General features: G+C 42.3%; 1 protein-coding gene and 1 long non-coding RNA gene across 26 annotated transcripts in view; one reads left to right on the top strand and one right to left on the bottom strand.

The window, feature by feature from the left end:
• Nucleotides 1-15992, bottom strand: part of LOC120400857 — a 44406-nt gene extending 28414 nt beyond the window's left edge. For both annotated transcript variants that reach the window (XR_005596115.1, XR_005596114.1), the window contains exon 1: nucleotides 15779-15992. This is a non-coding gene — a long non-coding RNA (uncharacterized LOC120400857). The remainder of the gene's footprint in view (nucleotides 1-15778) is intronic.
• SNAP91 (synaptosome associated protein 91) overlaps nucleotides 15851-23083 on the top strand; it is a 140875-nt gene continuing 133642 nt past the window's right edge. For 23 of the 24 annotated variants that reach the window (XM_039530044.1, XM_039530050.1, XM_039530049.1 and 20 more), the window contains exons 1-2: nucleotides 15851-15958; nucleotides 17076-17235. In XM_039530044.1, the coding sequence (XP_039385978.1) occupies nucleotides 17106-17235 (130 nt within the window). In that variant the 5' untranslated portion in view covers nucleotides 15851-15958; nucleotides 17076-17105. Of the gene's footprint in view, nucleotides 15959-16028; nucleotides 16290-17075; nucleotides 17236-23083 lie in introns of those variants that run through there. The other variant, XM_039530045.1, reaches the window with a different exon arrangement.

The raw sequence follows: 23083 nt of genomic DNA on the forward strand, positions 1-23083 counted from the left end.
GGGCCTTTTGGCAGCCAGCTCAATCTGAAGCAGCCCTCAAGTTGCTATAATTTATGGTGGTGGACTCATCTGGATAAGAGTGACCCCAGGATAAGAGGGATGGAACACTGGCTTGAAATCATCTTTGCATCCTGCTCCCATCAGCTGCACTAAACACTTCTTGAACTTAGTTGAGGATTTGGGCCAAGTAGATGGGGTTTCCTGCTGAGTAGCAGTAAAATGAGTGAACTGACTGATGATACAAGAGCTCCTCAAAGATGCCGCTATTAAAATAAATATTGTTAAAAAGTCTCCAAAAGTTGAGTTTAATATACATGTGTGTATACATAGTTTAGTAGATATTCACTTGTCTATTTAATGTCTCAATCCCACTTCCTTTGAAGTCAATAGGGGCAAGATTTTGGATCCAAGGTATTAAAACTAATTATTTCACTTCTCTTTTAAATACATGCTTATATGTGTTGCTTAAAACCTTTTTCTATCCACTGGGTTGAGAATTTGATTTTATTCTTGACAGGTTTCTGACATCTATTGAATTTCTGCTGAACGACAAATTTCTCAGTGAAATTACAACTTCAGAAATTTATTAACAGACTTTGACAATGCTGTGCTGTCATTTCACTTTACTACTATATTTATTTTTTTAAACATACGGCAGCAGGTGGGATATACCAGAACATTAGATTGTAAAAAACCCTGAGCCTGCAAGGTTTGAGCTATACTGCTGCTGCACTCCTCCACTCATTGTATGGGGAAAGTGTAAAGGAAAAAAATTTATCCTTTGTAATGTTGTCCTACCCTTCTTTTGTGTGGGTTGCACTTTAGGAACTTTCCCCTGTAATCGACTCATTTCTGCACTACATCAGTTCTTACTTGGTTAAAAAGCACTGGCAAGACACAAGAAAGTTTAAATAAACAGGTTTCAAAGTAGCAGCCCTGAGAAGAAGTTGTGAGGATACTTAACATGGGGAAATAGATTCAATATGTGTAATGAATAGAGACTGGGAGTGGCTGGGTCATTACACATATTGAATCTATTTCCCCATGTTAAGTATCCTCACACCTTCTTGTCAACTGTCTAAAATGGGCCATCTTGATTATCACTACAAACGTTTTTTTTCTCCTGCTAATAGCTCGTCTTAATTAATTAGCCTCTTACAGTTGGTATGGCTACTTCCACTTTTTCATGTTCTCTGTATGTATATATATCTTCTTATTATGTTCCATTCTATGCATCTGATGAAGTGGGCTGTAGTCCACGAAAGTTTATGCTCAAATAAGTTTTTGTTAGTCTCTAAGGTGTCACAAGTACTCCTGTTCTTTTTAAATAAACAGTTCATTTTAATTGATAGAGATTTACATCTTGCACAGTATTGGTTTTGTCCCTCAGCTTGGTCTGACAGCCCAGTGTTTAATTGGTTTCTGAACAATTTGCTCTCTGCCAATCTACATGCTACTGTTATTTGAAAACTAATAAAGAAAAGGCTGAGACATTTAATGCCCAATATATATTTACAAAGAAGTACTTAGTACATTCAGGTAAGAAACAATTGATAATCCCCATCCTCAGAAACTCTCAAGAAGAGAATAAAGTGACTTGGACAAAGAAGTCTCAGAGCTGGGTTTAAAACTCAGGCGTTTCTGCTGCTATAATCTATTGATTTAATCAGCCTTTAAAGAAATTAAACTGGTTTCTGGTGACAGGCCCAATATTTTTACAGCAACAAAGAGGAGTTTCCTCCATCCTAAGTGTTGTTGAATCAACAGAAAAGCTTAATGTGCTATAGTCTTGCTCATGAAAATTCACTTGAGAATTTCAGTTTCCCTTAGATTATTTAAGGGATTTCTTCATAGATTCTAAGGCCAGAAAGGACCACTGTGATATGCCTCCTGCATTACACAGGTCATAGAACTTCCCAAAATAATTCCTGTTTAAAGTAGAGCACATCTTTTAGAAAAACATCCAATCTTGATTTAACCATTGACAGTGATGGAGAATCCACCACTGCCCTTGATAAATTGTACCAATGGTTAATCATGCTCACTGTTAAAAATTTACACCTTATTTCCAGTCTTTATTTGTATAGCTTCAACTACCAGCCATTGCATGTTGTTAAGCTTTTGTCTGATAGATTGAATAGCCATTATCAAATATTTGTTCTCCATTGTGGTATTTATAAACTAATCAAGTCATCCCTTAACCATCCCTTTAAACTAACAGATTGAGCTCCTTGAGTCTATCACAATAAGGCATGTTTTCTAACCCTTTAATCATTCTCATGGCTCTTCTCTAAACACTCTCCAATTTATCAACATTCATCTTGAATTGTGGATACTAGCAATGGACAGAGTATTCCAGCGGTAATTGCACCACTGCCAAGAGGTAATATAACATCTCCACTCCTAGTCGAGTTTCCCCTTTTTATGCATCCAAGGATTACACTAGGCCTTTTGGCCATAGCATCATAGTGGGAGCTCATGTTCTTCTGATTATCCACCAGAACCGCAAAGTCTAGTTCAGGCCCCCCATCCTGTAAGTACATCCAACAGTCTTTGTTCCTACTTGACTGTGGATGATGGGCCAAATCCTACAATGTGATGTGGCTGCTTTATGCTGCCTCACAACATAATCTTGCTACAAAACCATATTAATTACCCAAGAAAGGACCACCTGAGCCTAAGAATGGCCTCTGGTGTCATAGAGAAGATGTGTAGGGGCTGGAAAAGGGACTAATTAATGCAAACTTGGTACCTTTTAGTTCATGCTGGCAGGGTCTACATGGGACAGTCACGGTGCAACACTATAGCGCAGGCTGTCACTTACACCCCTGTAGACCACACTGTGGGACCACGTAGACAAGCCCTAAATGTGCACACCTTAACTAGACAGCTCTGCAGCAATATTTCTTACCTAATTTTCTGTATTCATTAGATTAATTCTGAGGCCACTTAAATGTCTTAAGTTTAGCTTTAAATTTAAAGAAATTATCTTGTGAACCAAAATAAATATATACTGTTTTGCTACTTATATTTACTTGAGGCTTTTTAAAGTTTTCTGTTCCAGGAACCATGGAACCCAAAATACATTGTCCCCTTTCTCAGTGTAGCCCTAAGGTCTCAGACCTTTACCTATCCTGGGACAAAATTCTGCAGTTCTCCTACTCTTAGACCAGGCTCTGCTCTACAGTACTCTATGTATCACCATTATAGACGTGCGCAGCACATTTCATTACGGTGTGCACCCAGGAAAATTTTTTTTTAAAGGCAAACATTTATTGAATACTCAATCATAAAGGACATTGTTTTTATTCATCAAACAAACTAAAGAAACTAAAACTTAAGTAAACTTTTTTTTAAATTAACAACTAAACTTTACTTAAAAAAATACAAGCTTAAAAAATGAGACACAAAATACCAAATTTTTGCTGTTGTGATAACCAGGTATATACAAAGATACAGTCAATTTTAATTATCTTTATCTTTAACCAGTTAATGAGCTAACCCAAATTGACCAAAACAGATTAAGGTTTCTTCACCTTCCTGTCCTAGAGAATGAGATGTCACTCACCAGGTGTTATGGACTTAAATTCCTCAATCACATAATTGTAATTAACTGACAAAGCCAATTCTTGTTCAATGTACAAAATCATGAGTGAGTCGAAGCGCGGTTGGGACATTGTACTTCTTATTTTATTTTTACATGTGCTAGTTTCAAAAAGGCTCTTTCAGATAAACAGCTTGTAACAGGTAAGACTGCAAAGCATTGAATAGATTTGTAAAAGGCCTGGAACATGGAAGACCGATCCGATTCCTTTAGCCAATCAAGCCACTCTCTGGTGGTGTTCGTAGTGCTACCTTTAGGAACAGATCCATCATAACCGCGAAACAATCCGACTTCAGCTTCCAACTCATCCAAGGACACTTTAAATTTGTTGGCAATGATTCTCATATCGTCCCTGCCAATGTCTAAGCTCAGCAGTTTTCCCATTGCAGTCACAATTTTGCAAGTCTCCTGTTCAAATTGCTGGTCAATGCCGGTAATCACTGAGTCTAGGAGTGCGTAAAATGAAGTTATTCTCTCCTGCTCCTCTTTTGTATCAAAGTGATGCTGGGACTCAAACACATCATCAGTACAAGTGGATGTTTTTCTCTTCTTAACTGGAGGAATCGATATATCATTCTCTACACACATTTTCCCACTGTCATTGAAAATAGATTGAAACGATTCTGGGCCACTTCTCATCGCAGCCAAAGAGTTATGCAAGCTTTTCACCCTGTCATTGCAGTAAGTAAGGTGAGATCTGGAGCTTGAAGAGTCTTACTCACTTTTACCACCATCTGGAGAACAGGGTGCATCATGTGAAGGGCAAAGATGAACTTGAATTAATTTAGTTCATGGATAAGGCCTCTGGCTTTTATTTTAGCACATTCATTATAATTCGGTTTGTCTGCTCCTTTTCTTATCTTAACAATGAACCAATCCATATTCTAAAATTAAAAGTGGGTATAATATGATCGAATTAAAATGTAAAGCCATGGCGGCTTATTATGCTATTTCAGTAGAGTACACATGACAAAGATGACAAACACTGTGGACATGCCTGACGCAGCTGTTTATATAAGTCAAAGCATTTTCTAGAATAGTAGTCGGAGGCGGAGGGGAGGACCAATGGTAATGCGGTGCCGCAGTAGTGGGAACGCATGTTGCGAGCAAATGCAGGCTTTCTATATAGAGTGTATCATGTGATTAAATTAAAACACAAAGCCACCTTTTTTTTGAGACATTAGGGCAGGGGTGGGCAAACTTTTTGGCCCGAGGGCCACATTGGGGTTGCAAAATTATATGGAGGGCCAGGTAGGGAAGGCCCTGCCCCCTATCCACCCTGCTGCCCCCTGACAGACTCCCGGGACTCCCATGCCTATCCAACACACCTGCTCCCTGACCGCCCCCTCCAGAGACCCCCGCCCCTAACCATCACCCTGGAATCCTACCCCCTATCCAACCAGGGGTGGCAGGTTTGTATAATTTTTGGTGGTGCCCAAGCAGAGCTGTCTCATCCATAGGACAGATGGGGGCAACTGCCATGGACCCCGTGCTTTGGGGGGCCTTGTGCTTCAGCGGGACACAGGGTCCAGGGCAGCCTGGGGGCTTAGTCGGGGGCCTGGCACCAGCGAGCACCCTGGCCCCAGCATGCCCCAGTCCACCCCTTCCCCCAAACCCCTACCCCTGAGCAACGGTGGGAGCCGGTGGGGTGGAGCTGAGCGGGGTTGGGCCAGGTCACTTGCTGCTGCCAGCGTCAGGCCCCACTAACCCTTCAGGCTGCCCTGGACTCCTTGTCCCCCTGAAGAATGGGACAGGGCTAGGCACCACCATGTTGCACGACGGACATTTGACAAAGTTATTGGACTTAGTGATGGACATTGGGGGAGTTGGGAGTATTATGTCATTCATCAGTCAACCTGTAAAATAGCACATAATTTTCCACACAGAAAAAAAACAGTAACTAGTTAATAATTATTATTAGTAGTAATAAAATCAACTAATAGAATTAATGAAAAATGTGTGTATACTGTATATGAGATTATTATATGAGAAATGAAAATGAGCTTGCTTTGGGATTTTACAAGGCACTTATATCATTTAAACATATTTGGTACCCTGAGTAATGATAACACTTCTTGCAAATCACATAAATAGGGATCCCATGGTCCCCTTTCTTCACCCCATTGCAAAGGTGCAGGTGTTATTGCTGGCTGCCCTAGGGCTGCAGAAAACCCTATGGGCAAAACATATGGAAAAAAGAGGATCAATTTATACAGAGGGCTGAAGGGGGACTCCCATAGTGCATTAATTAACACGGAATAAATACATCAAAATCAAATACATTACAGAGATAAGAACCTGTAATGACAACTTTACTTCATGAGAAGCTCCAGAGAAAGAAGACCCAGAGGGAGTAATGGTAGGGGGAATCCCAGGGAGACCAAAGGGACTGGCAGAGAGAGCAGACAAAGAACAAGGGTAAAGGCAGAGTGGCTGCAGGGTTAGCCCAGTCTTCTGCATATCCCCTGTGGATGGAGACACTGATCTGTATCACTGTAAGAGGGAACAATAGAATGGAATGCCCAGAAGAATGAATGACTTGAGGACAATTTCCTGAGGGACACATACCCTTGAGGGACACATACCCTTGAAGAGCTTTTCTAGCTCTGACATTTACATTTCTACATGGCTTGGCCCACAGAAATAAAAATCTGCACATCTTCCTTGTGTTTTTGGACCAATGGAAAAAAACAGTTACAATTCAAGTGACTTTTAAAATTCCCTATGAAACTGAGTTAACAAAATAAAAGCGCTTATGAACAACTAGAAAATATACTTCTCAAGTGAAAAGCTATAACTGGACTTCTTTGCAAAGAAATTGTAAGTTTTCTTACAGGAAAGCCGCAAACTGTCTGGAAAGGAAGAGTAGATTAAATTACTTGCCTCAGTGAAATTAAATATCCAGAGAATTGCTGTATCTGTGATGATGATGACTGGGGTTTGCTCACCTGTGGCTCCCACTCCCTGTGCTGTGGAGGCACAGCCGGACAATTTTTAAATCCAGATTGGATGTTTTTCTAAAAGATATCCTATAGAAATTATTTTAGGGAAGTTCTGTGGCCTGTGTTATACAGTAGGTCAGACTAGATGATCACAATGGTCCCTTCTGGCTGTTGAATCCATGAAATTGGAATTCGTTTTCTGAATTTAATTTTGTATTAAAATAATATAGTTAGGTGGGGTCTGAATGGAATGGTACTGGAAACAATGATATTGTGCTGCTATTACAACAAACTATAAAAACAAATTCTGCTCTTTTAAGGATGTGTTAATTATCAGTTAAGAAAAACAAAAATATAGTATCAGGATTGAATCATTCACATAAGAAGAGACAAAATTAGCACTCTGAAATATGCCATACAACAACCTTTTTGTCTATTCTACAAAGAGCTCTCTGTGGGCATTTAGTATCATCCATGAAAATACAAAACAAAATCTCAAACACAAAACTTACACCTTTTTAGAAGAGCCCATAGATGTTTAAAGTCATACAAAGCCAGACCACTGTGAAATGTTAATATATTATAATGAGGCTCAAAAATGCAGGTTACTGCAGCCCCAAAAAATCTGTTGCAAATTACATGTTCAAAACTGTTCAAATTACATGTTCAAATCCATCTGAGAATGATGATAGAATTTTAAGAATTTCAGTGCTTCAGTAATTTCTTTGTAGGTACTTTACCACTAATGTAGACAACACATGGGTTTAAAGATACAAATGTTTTCAAAGGTGAAGAATTAACTCAGGTTGAAACATTCACCAAAAAAAAAAAAGAATGAGTTCAGATCCTGGATTATATAAATTACCATAAAAATTTGGCATATGCAGCAGGAATGGGAAGGATCTAGGTATTTTCAAAAGTGAAGAGATTGAAAGACTCAGGTGAGGAGCAAGCTTTGAATGTTCTCACAGAAGTAAATCCAAGATAAGAATTAGGTTGCTCTGTGTGTTTGCTTATAATATATTTTTATAATGAGAACATATCAATGGTGCAAGTAGGGCAGTCAGTATGCCATACCAGTAAGCTATTTATAACCGGTACGCCGTATCAGAAAGACGCAGGAGGAGCAGAACATGGGGCCACAGGGCAGCTCCATGCTGGCAGCTCCTCTGGTGGTGTCTGTACCACCCCCAGCCCTTCCACGCAGCTGCCCGGCTGCCCAAGTTATGCTCCTTTCACTGCTGCAAACCACAGGGCTCTCTCGGGAACCGCAGCGGCGAAAGGAACAGAATGTGCAGCTCCTCCAGCGTGGCTGTACCGCCCCAAGCCTTGCCCCTCTAGCCCTGTCCTCCAGCATGGCTGTACCGCCCCGAGCCTTGCCCCTCCAGCCCTGTCCTCCAGTGGGGCTGCTGTACAGATTCCGAACAGGACTCAGGAGACGTAGCTGTGTGGAAGGGCTGGGGGCGGGGCTGAGGGCAGTACAGCCGCACCGGAGAAGTTGCCAGCGTAGGGCCACCCAGTGGCCCCACGTTCTTCTCCTTTTGCCAATGCAGTTCCAGAGAGCCCTGCGGTTCAGAAGTCTCCAATGCAGCAGGAGGACAGAGCCCACCCCAGGTACCATGGGATGGATCATGGGCTGAGCGCGGGGCAAGGTCACGTGAGGAGTCACGTGCGGGGTCACATGTGGAGGTCACGTGCCTCCCCCCCCCTTTAGCTGATGCAGAGTACCGGTAAAAAATGAATTCTACTTGTACCAACGGAACATACATTTACCAGTTATTTGTTAACTGTGCTCTACAGTGAGTGGCAGCATCATGACTGAAGATCCACTCTGCACAAGTCTATAATTTAAATACATGTTGTCTTTAACTGTTGATTTGTATAAAATATATCTATTAATATCTTTAAGGAATGTTTTTAATTTACCTTTCATTTTAGTGTGGAGCATTAGCTTTTACAGTAATTAATTATGAGAGAGGTGGGGGGGTTGAGACACTAAAAAGGCAATAATAGCAGAAAAGCACAAATATTTTTTCTATAGTTCATGGTTCCCTTATTTTCTAGTACCATCTTTCTATGTCAATAGAAGCCATTCTGGCATTTAACTTTCACAGCTATTCATGTTTCATCACTGGCAGAAAGAGTGGCTCTGAATTCCTGTCAGGTAAAACTGACAAGGGTTTAAAATGTCCTGAATTTCAAAAGATAGGATAGTTATTTTTAACTGGAATATTATTATTTTAATACTGATAAAAAAGAACACCACACCGAGTGTTAAAGGGTTATTCTAAGGCCATTCTAAGTCCTTACCAAGGTCACCTTAATGGGACTTGGAGCAGTGCTAACTGCCATTAAGAAAAACACGTTATAACGTTAAAGGAATGACAAAGTATTTAAATAGTGATACAGTTTTCTACTAAAATCTGTCAGGTAGCCTGTGTGAACTGTAGTGTGAAATTCTGGCTACTTTGTGAAATTACGGAAGCACTGAAATTCTTAAAATTCTACCATCATTCTCAGGTGGATTTGAACGTGTAATTTGCAACAGATTTTTTTGGGATGCAGTAACCTGCATTTTTGAGCCTCATTATAATATATTAACATTTCACAGTGGTCTGGCTTTGTATGACTTTAAACATCTATGGGCTCTTCTAAAAAGATGTAAGTTTTGTGTTTGAGATTTTGTTTTGTATTTTCATGGATGATACTAAACGCCCAGAGAGTTCTTTGTAGAATAGACGAAAAGGTTGTTGTATGGCATATTTCAGAGTGCTAATTTTGTCTCTTCTTATGTGAATGATTCAGTCCTGATACTATATTTTTGTTTTCCTTAACTGATAATTAACACATCCTTAAAAGAGCAGAATTTGTTTTTTATAGTTTGTTGTAATAGCAGCACAATATCATTGTTTCCAGTATCATTCCATTCAGATCCCACCTAACTATATTATTTTAATACAAAATTAAATTCAGAAAACGAATTCCAATTTCATGGATTCAACAGCCAGAAGGGACCATTGTGATCATCTAGTCTGACCTACTGTATAACACAGGCCACAGAACTTCCCTAAAATAATTCCTATAGCAGATCTTTTAGAAAAACATCCAATCTGGATTTAAAAATTGTCAGTGATGAAGAATCTACCTCAACCCTTGGTAAATTGTTCCAATGGTTAATTAGTCTCACTATTAAAAATTTAGACCTTATTTCCTGTCTGAATTTGTCTCGCTTCAACTTCCAGCCATTGGATCATTTTATATCTTTCTCTGATAGACTGAAGTGCCCATTATTAAATATTTGTTCCCCATTTAATTACTTAATGACTGTGATCAAGCCATCTCTTATACTTCTCTTTGTTAAGCTAAATATATTGAGCCCCTTGAGTCTGTTTTCTATTCCAGTAATAATTTTTGTGGCTCTTCCCTGAACCTTCTCCAATTTATCAACATCCTTCTTGAATTGTAGGCACCAGAATGGAACACAGTATTATGGCAGCAGTCACACCAGTACCAAACACAGAGATAAAATAACCTCTCTACTCTGACTCAAGATTCCCCTGTTTATGCATCCAGAGAATGCATTAGCCCTTTTGGCCACAGCATCACCCTGGGATCTCATGTGCAGCTGATTATCCACCATGACCACCAAATGTTTTTCAGAAGCAGCAGCCTGTAAATATGGCCTACATTATTTGTTCCTAGATATATACATTTACTCATATTAAAACACATATTGTTTGCTTGCAACCAGTTTACCAAGTGATCTACACTGCTCTGTATCAGTGACCTGTCCTCTTTGTTATTTACCACTACCCCAATTTTTGTGTCGTCTTCCAAGTTTGTCAATGATGATGTTATGTTTTCTTCCAGACCATTGATAAGAATGTTAAATAGAATAGGGCCAAAAACTGATCCCTGTGAGACCCCAGTGGAAACACACCCACTTGATGATGATTCACCATTTACAGTTACATTTTGAGACCTGTCAGCTTTTAATCCATTTAATGTATGCCATGTTGATTTTATATCATTCTAGTTGTTTAATCAAAATAGTATGCTGTAGCAAGTCAAATGCCTTACAGAAGTCTAAATGTGTTACATCAACATTATTACCTTTATCAACCAAACTTGTAATCACATCAAAAAAAGATATCAAGTTAGTTTGACAGGAAATATTGTCCATAAACCCATCTTAATTTGCATTAATTACATTACCCTCTTTTAGTTTTTTATTAATTGTGTCCCACTCCATTACCATGACCGGGATTGATGTCAGGCTGTCAGGCCTATAATTACCTGGGTCATCCCATTTACCCCTATTAAAATTGGCACATTATCTTTGTTCCAGTCTTCTGGAACTTCCCAAGCGCTCTTTCAAAACTTTTAAATATATGTTATCTGGACCTGATGATTTAAAAACGTATTACTTTAGTAGCTTCTGTTTAACATCTTTCAGTAATATTAGTGAAATGGAAAAAGTGTTATCCTCATTATATGATGAGACTGTATCATCTGTTTTTCCCCCCAAATACAGAACAGAAATATTTATTGAACACGTCTGCATTTTCTGCATTAACGATAATTCTACCTTTTCCATCTAGTAATGGACCAATACCGTTGTCAATATTCTTTTTGTTCCTAATATATTTAAAAAACTCCTCCTTATTGTCCTTCACTCTGCTGGTGATAGATTTCTCCTTGGCGTCCCTTATCACTTTTTCTACAATTCCTAACTTCTGATTTATATTCATTACTATCAACTTTCCCTTTTGTTGTATATTATTTTTTAATTTTTAAAGCTGCCTTCACTTCCCTTCTCCCTAGAGGAATGTATATATTCCTGATTTCTGAAGATCCACGTCAGTGTGTTTCAACCATGCAATGAAATTTTCCACTTGAAGACAGAATTTTATTTAATTGTTACATGAAACTTAGAACAGTAATTTATATTATTCATGGTAACATATGTATTGCTACCTAGCTTTCAGGATTTCCTGTATTTTGATTTTCTTAGTAATGAGACCTACTGGCAATTTGATTTATATGCAGTTTTAAAATCCACAACAAATTATTTTAAACCTTCAACTGACATCTGAAACAGTAGTGCACTGTAGACATGGTACAACATCAATTAAACTATTAGTTCATAATCTGTACAAGACTAAAGGATTATTGTCTTGTATTTAAGAGATGAGAAGATATACTTATTAGGGTCCTGCAAGGGTTTGGGTCCTGGGTCTGGTACTATTCAATATTTTTGTTAATGACTTGGATAATGGAGTGGAGTGTATGCTATAAAATTTGAAGATGACACTAGCTGGTAGCACTCTGGAGGACATGATTAGAATTCAAAACCACTAGATTATTTTGAGTAGTACTACTGCCTAGCCACAGGGCCGGTGCAAGAATGTTTTGCGCCCTAGGCGAAATTTCCACCTTGCGCCCCCCCCCATCCTGCGGTGCCCCCCCCGCAGCAGCTCCCCCCCTCTGCCCTGAGGCGCCCCCCCTGTGGCAGCTCCCCACCCTCCACCCTGAGGCACCCCTCCCGCCCAGCTCACCCCTTCCCCGCCTCCTCCCCGAGCACGCCATCGCTGCTTCACTTCTCTCGCCTCCCAGGCTTGCGGCGCCTAAACTGATTGGTGCCGCAAGCCTGGGAGGCAGGAGAAGTGAAGCAGCCACAGCGTGCTCGGGGAGGAGGCGGGGCAGGGGTGAGTTGGGGCGGGGAGTTCCCCTGCATGCCCCCCCCCCTTGCTTGCTGCAGGCGGCCCTCCCCGCGCTCCCCTGCCCCAGCTCCCTCCAGCTAAATGCCGGCAGCGACTAGGGCGGCTGAAGATCTAGCCGCCGCGGTCACTGCTGAAGAAAATGGCACCCCCCAAATCCTAGTGCCCTAGGCAACCGCCTAGGTCGCCTAAATGGTTGCACCGGCCCTGCCTAGCCAGTTACTCTCCCTTTTGTAGTTAAGCTTTGGATTATTTCCTTCCTAAGTGTAGTGCTTTGAACTTGTCTTTATTGAATTTCATTTTAATATGTATGGATATATATTTTATAAAACAGTCACTAATCTCATCCTCTTAAAATCAGTTAAAAATAATAGAAGCCCTTCAGTGTTTTTACCTATATTGTGTTTGCTTAAACCATCAGGTTCAGCTTCAGTCTTAGCCAGTGACCATCTTCTGCTTTAAGCCTGTGCAATAGTCACAACATGGAGAAACTGATTGCTTAAAAATGTTCTGATTCCACACAAATGAATTTAAGCATGTAGAATTTCCAAACAATAAATTTACACCAATATAACCCTTATAATATCTGTATAGGTTCATTTAATCCACTAGAGCAGGGGTTCTCAAACTGGGGGTCAGGACCCCTGAGGAGGTTGCAAGGTTATTACATGTGGGGGTCACGAGCTGTCAACCTCCACCCCAAACCCCGCTTGCCTCCCGCATTTATAATGGTGTTAACTATATTAAAAAGTGTGTTTAATTTATTAGGGGGGGTCCCACTCAGAGGCTTGCTGTGTGAAAGGGATCGCCAGTAAAAAAGTTTGAGATCCACTGCACTAGAGGATGAAAGTCTCACCATGATGAAATCAAATTCAGAGCCAAATATCACCACATTAATTCTGAAAAGACCACTTTGCCTTTCTGTTTTAATCTCTTGTAACTCTTGTTTGTCTCCACTATGTTAAAAGTCCCTTTGGCCCCCTTGTGGCAAAGGTCTTCTCTACCCCTTTATCTACCTGTAGTATTGTACAGTGTTTGTCACCATAGCATATGATGTCCAGTCCATTGCTATTTTAGTTTCTTTGGAACTACACCTCTACCCCGATATAACACTGTCCTCGGGACTGCTGGGGCCTAATCTGAGGCGGGGCGGGCTGGGCGGGTGGACTGCCGGGCGGCCCTGCTCGGAGTGGTCCACCGGACCGACCACGGGCGACGGGAGCTGACGGCGCGGCTGACTGGAGAGGGGCGGGCGGCGCCTCCGCTCGGCTGGACCCGCCGCCGCTGACTGCAGCTCGCCGAGCCGCCCCGCGGACCCGCTAACCGTCCGCCGGCGCTCCCGTGCCGCCGCTGTTCCCAGCGGCTCGGCGAGCTCTCCACAGTCATGCCTGCGGCGTCGCTCCGCTCCGGGGCTCCGGTGGACCTGCTGCGGAGCTCAACGGGAGCGGGGGAGGAGGACGCGGGCGGGACCGAGGAAGGGCGGCGCAGCACACCGTGCTGCCTGGGGCAGCCTATTTTCTAGAGCCGCCCGTGCCTCGGGAGCCAAAATATCTTACTGCGTTACAGGTGAAACCACTTTATATTGAACTTGCTTTGATCCGCCGGTGCGTGCAGCCCCACCTCCCCCAGGAGCACTGCTTTACTGTGTTATCTCCGAATTTGTGTTATATCAAATTGCGTTATATCAGGGTAGAGGTGTATATGATGTTTTTCATTTTGTTTTCAATTAGCCTTTTGCAGGGGTTTTATTACCTTGTTCAATTTGCTAACTGCTCTCACCTTTAATTCTATCTGTCATCTTCTCTTACTTGTTTGGAATAGTTGTCTTTGAAAAAAATTCTACTTCTACCCTAGCCAATATGATACTTTTCCAAACTTGCATTAAATTTAGTATATTAATCTGGAGTCTATATTTCTTACTCAGTTCTATAATCAATGAGTCAAAAATGTTAATAGGGGAATCTCATAGTCACATTGACTGAATTAAGATCTCTTTAAAAAGGCTTTAAATTTTTTTAAAGCACTACACTACTGAAGTTGTGAGGGAGAAATTTGCTCAGTTCCTGTGCTTTATCACAAATCTTAATCTCCAAAATCTGTGGAAAATGTGGCATCCATTAGTGCCAAATATAAGATAAAAAGATAACAGGAAGCTGCTCTGGAAAGACATTTTAATTGCAACTCTAAAAGTGTACCTGCAATGTTGTGTACCTGCAATGTTGATAAGTACAAAGTAATACACAGTAGAAAAAATAATCCCAATTTATACATACAAAATGATGGGGTCTAAATTAGCTGTTATCACTCAAGAAAGATCTTGAAGTCATTGTGGATAGTTCTCTGAAAACATCCGCTCAATGTGCATCATCAGTCAAAAAAAATAGCTAACAATGTTAGGAACCATTAAAGGATAGATAATAAAACAGAAAATATCATAGCATCACTGTATAAATCCAAGGTATGCCACACCTTGAATACTGCATGCAGTTTGCCTCATCTCAAAAAAGATATATTAGAATCAGAAAAAGTACCAAGAGCCATGAAAATGATTGGGGGATGGAACAGCTTCCATAAAAGGAGAGATTAGAAAGACTGGAACTGTTCATTTTTTAAATGAGATGAAGAAGAGTGGAGCTGATAGAAGTCTATAAAATCATGAATAGTATGGAGAAAGTGAATAGGGAAGTGTTATGTACATGTTCACATAACACAAGAACCAGGGGTTACCTGATGAAAAATAGGCGGCAGCTTTAAAACAAACATAAGGAAGTACTTCCTCACACAACACACAGTCAAACCGTGGAACTCATTGCCAGGGATGTTGTGAAGGCCAAGAGTATAACTGAGTTAAAAAAATTAGATAAGTTAATGGAAGATAGCTAATAGCCATTGATGGACTTAAGATGGTCAGGGATGCAATACCATGCAACCCCCTCTGACTTCCAGAAGCTGGGACTGGAGAACAAGGAGTGGTGCATTGTTCAAAATTGCCCTGTTCTGTTCACTCCCTCTGAAGCATCTGGCACTGGCCACTATCGGAAGACAGGATACTGGCTAGATAGACATTGGTCTGATCCAGTATGGCTGTACAGTTCTTATGGTAACTGTAGATCAGCTGTAAGGGGCTTAAATTAGCAGTCTAAATATTGGCAGTTTAAAAACTCTTGTGTGGGAGGAGGGAGTCAGAGAAACAAATATGCCCTGACCATCCCCAAAGGGGCCTGGAATTCTAATGTATTTCAACATTAAAAAATTATTTTCAAATACTAATTGTTTTGCAAACTGACAATGAAACGTTCCAAATTGAAAAATACCCCACCCCCATTTAAAGGGCGAGAGAGCCAGAGAAACGATGAAAGAGGCAAACCAGGCAAGGAGGGAGCCGAGGGAAATGAGAGAAGATGGTGCAAGAAACAAGGGGGAAAAACGGAGAGAAAACCACACAGCCGAGGGGAATTGAAGCTGAGCTGCCCTGAGGGCGGGCGGGGGGCTGTGCCTGCCTGGTAGCTCACCTTGGGGGCGGGGAGCGGCCGGGCGCTGGCGGTGCAGGCTGCGGGGTGTCCCCTTTAAGAGCGCGGCGCGGGGGGCTCTCCTTACGGCACTTAGCGGACCGCACGTCCCGGTTTGTCCGCGCCGGGTCACCTGACTCCGCCGAGCCACAAACCTGAGGAGGGGCCGGGAGGAGCAGGAGGGTGAGCGCGGCGCGGCGCGGCGCGTCGGGCTGGTCCATCCATCCATCCATCCCTGCGGCGGGGCGGGCGGCGGCAGCGCCGGGGGATTAGGCTGGAAATAGCGGCGGCTCCTGGGCACGGGAGCTCCGGCGTTTCCCCAGGCGGGCGGGGCCGCGCCCAGCACCTGGGGTCGGGAGCCTCGTCCCGACCCACCCCATCCCTGCGCCCCGCGGGCAGCGGCGGAGGGGGCTCGGCGCCGCGGCGGGAGGAGCGGGCGCCCTGCCCGGGAGCGGCAGCGGCAGCGCTGCGGGGAGGAGGAGGAGGAGGAGAACAGAGAAGGACGCAGTGACAGGTCCGCTGCTGCCGCCCCAGCGCTAGTGCCCGCGGCCGGTCAGCGCGCTGCAGCCGCAGCATCCCTGTGGGGCGTGGGGGTGCCCTGAGCTGCAGGGGTCTGGGGGTGGCGGGTGGGCGAGGGCCGGTGCAGGGGCCCGGTGAGGCGCATTGGAGAGAAGGGGGATGGGTGTCTTGGCCGGGCCGGGTGGACGCGGGGAGGGAGGGCTGGTGTCTGTTTCAGACGGGCGGCCTACCCTTGCCTCCCGGAGCGGTAAAGGAGGAGCGGGCTGGGGAGAGGCGCAGGGAGGGCATAACATGGCGCAATGATGTGATAATCTCCCACCAGAGAGACGCGGGGAAGGAGCCGATGGACGCTCCCGTTTGCTGCAGTAGCAGCGGCTCCGCCTGGGTATTTAATTCATTCCCTGGCGCCTCCTGGGGCTCGCGGAGCTGGCAGGAGCCTGGGGGGGCAGGTTCCCCCGCTTCCCCAGTTCATTGGGGCTGGCGGCGGAGAGGAAGGTGGGTTCCGCTCGGCAGCAGCTGTTCGCCGCGATGGTGTCGAGCTAGGGGCGCAGGTTAGAGGCGGGGTGGGGAGGGGACGGATGCGCTATGTGTGTGCTGGCTTTTCATCTGCAGTGTCTAAAATACCTCGTCTTGCCCTGGGCAGCTTCTCTTGACTGTTCTTGTAACGCTTGCACAACGGGGTGGGGAGGAAGGATTGTCCCTGCTGGAAGGACAAGGTCTCCCTCGCTCAGTCGTTAAACCCGGAACATCCCCTTCCTCCCCTGTGTTTCCCCGCTTGCAGAAGAGGCAGTAGCACTAACATTAGTCGAAGATGTCGGGTCAGACGCTGACAGATCGCATCGCAGCTGCTCAGTACAGCGTTACAGGATCAGCTGTAGCCAGAGCCGTCTGCAAAGCAACCACGCATGAAGTGATGGGGCCCAAGAAAAAACACCTGGACTGTAAGCATCTCTTTATATAAGCATTACATGCTCGGGGCTAAGAAGGCAGCCTACGTGGCCCTTAAAATCTCTGACAACACTACTTGCTATTATCAACCCTTTAAGTCATAAGGCTTATGAGAAATCCTGAAGGGGGATGGGTTGTATTATTGCATATCTTCTGTGCTCCCATAATATTGTCCCCTCAGCCATTTTCTCTCCTTTTGACCTCTAGCATCAGTTCCAGGAAAGCAATTTAGTGTGTCTATTAAAGACTAGGGCCTGTGAAAGGTGGGTCCGGTACCCCTCACTACTTTTCACTTTAGTCATGATTAGGTTAGATTTTGACATAGATACTGAATCTCTGGCTAGAGTATTGATGTATGTGGCCATAATACAAAGATGGACTCAAAGGTGATCATGTTAAGTCAAGATGTTCCTTGAATAATGGAGTCTAAGGCTCTTGTGTTGAGGGACCCAATTGCCAAAGGAAAGCAACTGCCTCATCTGCATAGCTGATGGTGGCTCCCACAGTGTTTTGGGGAAGAAGACTGGTGGCTTTGCTATTGCACATATTAGAGATTTACAATCTGTCTTGGACATATAGAAATTATTAGGATGAAACCAAGACTAGTGAATGAAGTCACTGCATCACTGAAAAACAGTAACATCTCTGTAATGTTCTGCTTGTTTTGGCAATCTCACTTTCTCTGATCAGTGTGGTTTCACTTCTGACCTTTGAGAGAAGTGGGCAGAATTTAATCATGTGATGTTGAGCCAGTTTTTGCTTAGAAGCTGTAGATAGCTTTGGGCAGGAAAGTGTGTTTGTATTCCAATGTCTTGATGCATTTTTTTTAAATGCATCCTAAAAATGAACTTTTTTTTTTAGTTTTGGGAACTGCGACTAAACCGTAAGAAACATCTTGCTAATCTGTATCTGGAAATATTAGATCATAACTGTCTCTTTAAAGCAATGTTTGTATATTAATGCTAACATTAGTCCAGTTTTGTTTAAATACTTTGTAATAGAATTATATTATATTCTTGCTATTACAATCAGAAGTTATTCTTCCTTTCTATTTCACCTTCTAGTGCTTATTTCAGATATTCTTTGTACCTATAATCACTGTGAAAACCCTATACTTGGAATTGGTACATTTTCCAGGTCTACTTGAACACATGAGGATAGAAGACTCATAATTTGTTCTAGGTGTTAGTGTTACTTAAGTTGTGTTGCCTTTTATCTGAGTACCTGTTTAAAAAATCATAACTGACAATGATTCTTGTATAGTGGGTTAGACAAGCATTAATACGTGTTGCAGCTGGTTAGTCTAGGTATGTAAATACAAGTAAACTATCTTGGTTAGTGACAGAAAGCATCACGCTTTCTCACAACCAAGAGAGCCAGCTGTGAGCCATATCTAGGCCATTTGACTGTATGTGGTTCACATAACCTATTCTGATTCAACAGAATCTGAGATTTTAATTTGTCTTAAGTTTCTTGCCTTCATGATTAGAAGGTTAACATCACATACACCTCTACCCCGATATAACACAAATTCGGATATAATGCGGTAAAGCAGGGCGAGGGCAGGGCTGCGCGCTCCAGTGGACCAAATCAAGTTCGATATAACGTGCTTTCACCGATAACACCGTAAGATTTTTTTTTTTTGGCTCCCGGGGACAGTGTTATATCAAGGTAGAGGTGTATGTGAAGCAGATGTAAACTGATGCAGTGCTGTCTCGAGTCTTCACAATTCCCACAAGCTTTGTTTTAAGCCTGAACTTTGTTTTCCCCCTGGATCCTATTAATAGCAGTAGGGTACGAACTGTAAATCCTACTGATGTTTAAATATCAGTATTAACTATTTAACTACTGATTTCTTTAGCAGATGGGATGGGGAAAAGACTGAATCCCACAGCTGGAATTGGGGAAAGGGGGTGGGAGATTAGGCATTCCTGCCTGGAGGGGAAATACGATGGGAAGAGACTTAGAAAAACAGAAATAGAAGATGAAGTGGAAGAACAGAAAAAGCATTGGTCCTAAAGGTGAACATATTCTCAGTGAATGAGAAAGTGACAAAGAACTTAAGTAACTAGTAAACTTCTAGTTGCTGCATAAAGGCATTATTCTGCCTCTAATCTTTTATCAATGAGAGTACGACATGTCAGTGAGTTTTGGTCTGATCCTTAGTAGTATGTAGTTCTGAATTCATACCCTAATACACAGACCGTAATTGATGAATTCCATTTCCCTCTTCAAAAGAATTGACACCCCATATCTATGGTGAGTTCTAGGGTTTGTATTTAACTTAAATTTAAATTTTGCTCTGTGCCAAAACTGAACTTAACATGGGTTTTAAACAACTCTGTTCAGTTGTGAACAGGAATAGAATTGGATCACTCTTCCATATTGTTGGCTCTGAAGAGCTAACAGGAGTAAAAAGTAGAAAAAAGATATAGATATAATTTATTGTTCCTAAAGCAGATATGACTAAATAGTACAAGGAGCAGATAAATCAATACTAAGGTGCCTTGTGTAGTTATTCTAATGATATAATTGTACTTAAAGATAATGTTTGTATATTTAGAGTGAGGAATAAAGAAGTCAAAATTTCAGATTAAGCCTGAAGGGGAAACAGGTGGGTTTTTTGTTTTAATGTTGGAGTATGTTAGAAGGTGCATGGAATAGATGACATTCAAAGAATCAAGTAACCAATTGAATATTCATGTGGAAAAGGTATTTCGAATGGTGGTAGGTGGAGCAATACTTCTTCTTTGTAGAGAGATTAAAAGGCTGGAGGAGAGACATGAGGTGAGTGGACCAAGTAGAGGAAAATTCTATAAACTAGGAAAGATGACTTCTTCTACATTTTGAAGTAAAAAGAAAGGTGGAAAGTGGACCGGGCGGTGGGGGTGTTATGGAGGGAATGGTAATGTGACATGGAGTATTTTATTTCTAGGTCACTGGTTTGAACGTGGCCCAGCCTACTGTCAGTAGTAACAATTTTCAGTGCAGTTGTTCTGTGTTCTGTAGGTCATTTATTTTGTGGTGGTGGTGGTTTCAGTTCTTAGTTATCATGAAACATATCACAAAGCCCACCACTCTTTTTGGTGCCCTTATTAGGAGTTAGGATGGAGATTGAATGAGTTTAGAGGCTGATCTGCAATATTCTTCCTACAGTGCCACCTCCAAGTAAGGACAGATAGAGGCATATATTTGGTATCCATGAACATGGTAGCTACAGAAAAAGCGTAGACTGGCAGGATTATATATATATATAGCAGACTGCCTATGTTTTAGGTGCTCTGTGAATAGAGGGCTCTCGCATCCAGTACTGTCGGTCTACCTAGTACCTTGCCAGGTACATAAATAATTATGTAATCATTTTAAAGTGGTGGCGGAAGCAAGTGGTGGGAAAATTAAAGGAGTTTAGGTATTTTTTTATTTGTCCATGATTATGCAAACCTGCGGTGCTAAGGCCTTGTCTACGTTATATATGGATTTTTAGACTCTTGTAGTTAGAGCAATGCAAACCTTTAGGGTAGATATGCTTCCATGATGCGAGTCACGGCTTACAGTTCTACAGCACGCTAACATCAGAGTTTCTAAACTGAAGAGCCCATTATCAAACATTTGTTCCCTGTTTACATACTTAGACTGTAATCAAGTCACCCCTACAGCTTCTCTTTAAGCTAAATAGATTTAACTCCTCAAGTCTGTCATTATACATGGGTTTTGATCCTTTAATCATTCTCATGGCTCTTGTCTAAACCATCTCCATTTTATCAACATTTTTCTTGAATTATGGGCACCTAAACTGGACTCAGTATTCCAACAGTGGTTGAACCAGTGCCAAATAGAAGTAAAGTAACTTCTCTGCTTCTACTCAAGATTCCCCTGTTTATGCATGCCAGGATCACATCAGCCCTTGAGGCCACAGCATTACATTGAGAGCTTATGTTCAGCTGATTATCCACCACAACACCCAAATCTTTGAGTCCCTGCTGCCCAGGATAGAGTCCCCCATTGTATGATGCTTAGACACTTGGAATTTAAGGGGGCTACAGATGAATTCCACTATTATAATTATATAGGTCTCAACAAACATTGGACAGTTGTAGAAACAACTTTGGGCATTGTTACAGAAATTCCTCAGAATACCTCTTGTGGGCTTCTGTTTTTTGGGAAGGAGAAAGGGAGTTCTAGAATGGCAAACTAGGCTGATGCAAGCAATTGTATTTGGTAATGCTCAGAAACCCCAAATAGGATTGTGGCTCCATTATGCCAAATGCTGTACAAACATGATCCATGCCTCAGTTCATGCTAATTTTAAGACCAGATACACTTTCTACTGGAGGATGACAAAGGAAGTAGTGATAGAGGCACATGGTTATATGGTGATGCACAACTCAATGGTTCTGAGTAATCTAATTCTTAGCAAAATGGCAAATTCAAATAGACCTCAAGGTAGAAAGGGTCGGGAGGAGAGATTTCAAGGAGTAGATTACCAGTGGCTTTAATGAACTTGTTCATGAAGAACATTCCATGCTTGAGGGGTGACATAAAGGCAAGTGAGAGGTCTCTGTGGAAGAAGAGGACAAATAAGTGCTTGAGCCTGGTATTGCAGCTGAAGAGGTGACAGGGAGCAAATGCACTAAACTTTAAGAGCAGGTCTATAGGGAAAGCCTTAAACATAAGAACAAAAAACTTTATTGTGATGCAATAAAAAAGGGCAGCCAGGTGGAAGGATTCACAGTGGATTATTTGTTCAGACTGATTGGCCAGTAAGATGATCAGCTGCATTTTGAGTAGACTCAAGCGGTGAAGTGGATATTGGGGAAACTGGAGAGGAGGAGGCTGCAGTAGTCAAAATGGGAGTCTGGATGAAAATCCTGGCTGTATGGTCTAAAAGATCAGATCTTAAAATGTCAAGACTTGATCGCTGTCTGAAAGTATGTGGCAAATGATGGGGGAAGAATCAAATGGTACCAGTTAAAGCCTTGATTGTCAGGGAGAACGGTAGCAATATCAACTGGGATAGTGACTTTTGAGGGAAGATGAGGATTTCAGTTTTAGCCATGTTGACTTTAAGTTAGTGAGATTTTCAGATCTCCAACAGAGAATGGGTTAGAGGGAGGAGACAGGCGAGGAGCTGAAAGTCATTTGTGTAAAGATGGTACTTTAAAGCCACGTGAGTAGATGAAATCATCAAGGGAAAGGTATAAAGGGAAAAGAGCAGTGAAGCCTGGAGTCCTGTAGAGGTGAAAAGGGGAGTCCAACAATCTGCTGAACGAATGACCAAAGGATGGAGTTGCTCTTTTTGACTTGTTGCCCTCCCTTAGCTCAATGGACATAAGCAGTTGAGTGGGAGTACTCTGTACCTAGAGCAAATGAAATCTTGCCTCTCTCTTGGAGAGCAAGTTCTAAACGTATGTGATACAGGTCACCCTTTCTGGTTTCTGGAAATAAACTGGTTAGTTTGAAAGCACCTTGGTGAGGTCTGCCTAGCTCGGTGGTTCTCAACCTATTGGCCCACAATGTGTTATGGGCCACATCCAATACTACCTCTATGGCCCTGAGGATGTAATGTGGGCCGCAGCTCTGTGCTGATTGGGCCACAAGTTAAGAACCACTAGCTAAAGTTGTGAGGACTGAGTTAAGTCTGGAAAGTTAGTGGAATGTCAAGGCTAAGGACTAAATCTGCTGTCTTGTGTGGAAGTGGCTCTTCTGTAACTCTGTAAGACTATATTACACACAGGCACATTTTATTGTAATCTGTTTCTTAGATTAATACTTACACTAATATTTTTAAATGTCTTGTGCGGGGACGATCCACCCCATCACTGGTACCGAGGGGGTTAACCC

The sequence above is a fragment of the Mauremys reevesii genome, linkage group 3, assembly GCF_016161935.1.
Source record: "Mauremys reevesii isolate NIE-2019 linkage group 3, ASM1616193v1, whole genome shotgun sequence".
In the NCBI taxonomy this organism is placed as follows: Eukaryota; Metazoa; Chordata; order Testudines; family Geoemydidae; genus Mauremys; species Mauremys reevesii.